Source organism: Nestor notabilis, unplaced genomic scaffold (genome assembly GCF_000696875.1).
Source record: "Nestor notabilis isolate BGI_N333 unplaced genomic scaffold, ASM69687v1 scaffold14667, whole genome shotgun sequence".
Taxonomy (NCBI): domain Eukaryota; kingdom Metazoa; phylum Chordata; class Aves; order Psittaciformes; family Psittacidae; genus Nestor; species Nestor notabilis.
The window spans coordinates 510-2,487 of record NW_009935228.1 but is presented as its reverse complement, the minus strand read 5'-3'; the positions used below and the strand labels follow the sequence as shown (position 1 = coordinate 2,487).

Sequence of the window (1,978 nt, the reverse complement as noted above, 5' to 3'; positions counted from 1 at the left end):
TCTTTTCCAGCCTAGTTGATTTATGATTCTAAGAGGGGATGCTGGGATCCATTGGGATCCACTTGCCCATCAACAATTGACCCCTTCACTCTTGAAGCATCCCAACGGTCAGTGCAGCAGTGTATGTCCCACCTCACATCCAGCCCCAACATATTGGCCCAGGCAGCAAATTTGGGTCTGGCTGGACATGAGGCACACCCCGAGCCTGAACCAGCCTGTCCGAGCATGGCACAGCTTTTCCTTTGACACCAGAATTTTCCACCCAGGTTATTATTAACCATCAAGGAGATATGCTGGTGGGGTTTCTCAGCCTGCTGTCACTGATAAGCAGCTCTCAAGGATGGACCACAGGCACCAGCAAACAGGAAGAAGGAGGAGAGGATGGGATTCCAAAACAGCCTGGCCATACATCGACCAGCCGTTGGTGCTCACCAACAGCCTAGTGTGGGCAAAGCTTTGGAGGTGACTGAGCAGTACAGCAAAGCAGTCCTTGTCCACAAAAAGCCTGGAGCTGTGTGTGTCCCTATAGCGTGGACAGCCAGGGAAACCCAAAAGCAGGGTGAAACAGGCAAAGCCACAACCCTCTTGTGGCCCTTTCCCTGAGCCACCAGCTCCCTTACTCGTGATGTGCTGTGACCTGCACAAGGTCTGCTGTAGGATATGAGGAGGAATTAGGGCATTGGGAGGTTTTTGAACGGATGCTGATACCACCCAGTCCTGCCACAGCAAGCACATAGGCCAGCCTGTGGGGACAGAAGCCACATGCTGTGCAGAAAGATGAAGACAAAGAGTAATTATTGGCTGGAGATCTCGCAGTGTGGTTTTTCCTAAGGAAAAACTTCTGGGAATGATGCTGGAACCTGTCTATGGTGGGATGAGCTTCCCCCCACCCATTGTGGGATGTGGAAGAGATGGGTTCTTACAGCACCATCCCTGTCGCTCTGCGCCGCAGCAGCACCCCAAAGGGATCCCAGGAGAAGTCCAGACTGTAGAGGGGATTTTCTGCTTTCTTCTTTGCCCGGGGAACCTCGAGAGGAACCTCGTACCGCGGGTTGGCCGCATCCGTTATCTGCAAAATGGAGAAAATGTGCTTTAAAGACCAGCAAAGCAAGAGGACAAAGGGTTGGAGATGCTCATTGGCCATGTACAGCCATGTCTGGAGCACAGTATGTTGCAGATACTGTGATATCGGTCTGAGCAGGGTCACCTATGGAATGGAGAGATGCGGGAGAGCGGCCAGCAGGAAGCTCACCTTGATGTGCAGCCGCATGTCCGTCTCAAACTCCACATCCAGCCTCAGCATCTCGATGTCCCGGGGGTAATAGGCCTTCTCCCTCCGCACCAGCAACCCCACCATGCCCAGCGCTGTCTGGTTGAGGCTCTCCAGGGTGTAGCTGGGGAAGTCGGGGGGGTAGAAGCACCAGGGCACCCCTCGCTTGCCCCCCGCCGGCGGTGGGCTCTCAATGAAGCAGCACCCCCGGCTTTCACAGAGCTCCTGTGTCACCACCACGCGCCGCTCCGGGTAGCAGTCAAAGCGGTGACTTTCAGGCACCAGGAGACATTTGGGGGGCAGCGTGGGTCGGGGCCAGCCCACCGATACTTGCTGCAGCACCCAGACAGTGATGGCACTCAGCAGCACAGCAGCCACCAGCAACCCGCTGCCCACCCAGCATGGGGCCAGCTTCCCATGGCCGGTGGGTGCTGGGGCAGCGCCTTCCTCCTCCAGCTGGCATGCTGATGGCTGCGTCAGCTTCTGGTACGACTTCATCGTCCTGGTGCTGGAGCGAGGGGGAGACGGAGGCAAACATGAAGGAGATGGAGTAGGAGAGCTCACTGAGCCTCAAGGATGGCTTTCCCACTCCCAATGCCTGCGGTTCAGGCAGAGCCTGCCCAGCTCAGCACCCCGCACCGTGATGGCTGTGTCCTTGGCTAAGATACACGCGGCAAACCTGGCAAAGGATGGCTTTGCCAGGGTTGG

General features: G+C 56.5%; 1 protein-coding gene across 1 annotated transcript in view; it reads right to left on the bottom strand.

Moving 5' to 3' along the window:
• Positions 1–1,768, bottom strand: part of LOC104408212 (lysosomal alpha-glucosidase-like) — a gene marked incomplete at its 3' end in the record, with an annotated part of 7,532 nt that extends 5,764 nt beyond the window's left edge. The window contains exons 1-2 of the mRNA XM_010017741.1: positions 1,253–1,768; positions 924–1,069 (exon numbers count right to left, since the gene is read on the bottom strand). Of these exons, the coding sequence (XP_010016043.1) occupies positions 924–1,069; positions 1,253–1,768 (662 nt within the window). The remainder of the gene's footprint in view (positions 1–923; positions 1,070–1,252) is intronic.
• Between the last annotated feature and the right edge of the window lie 210 nt (positions 1,769–1,978).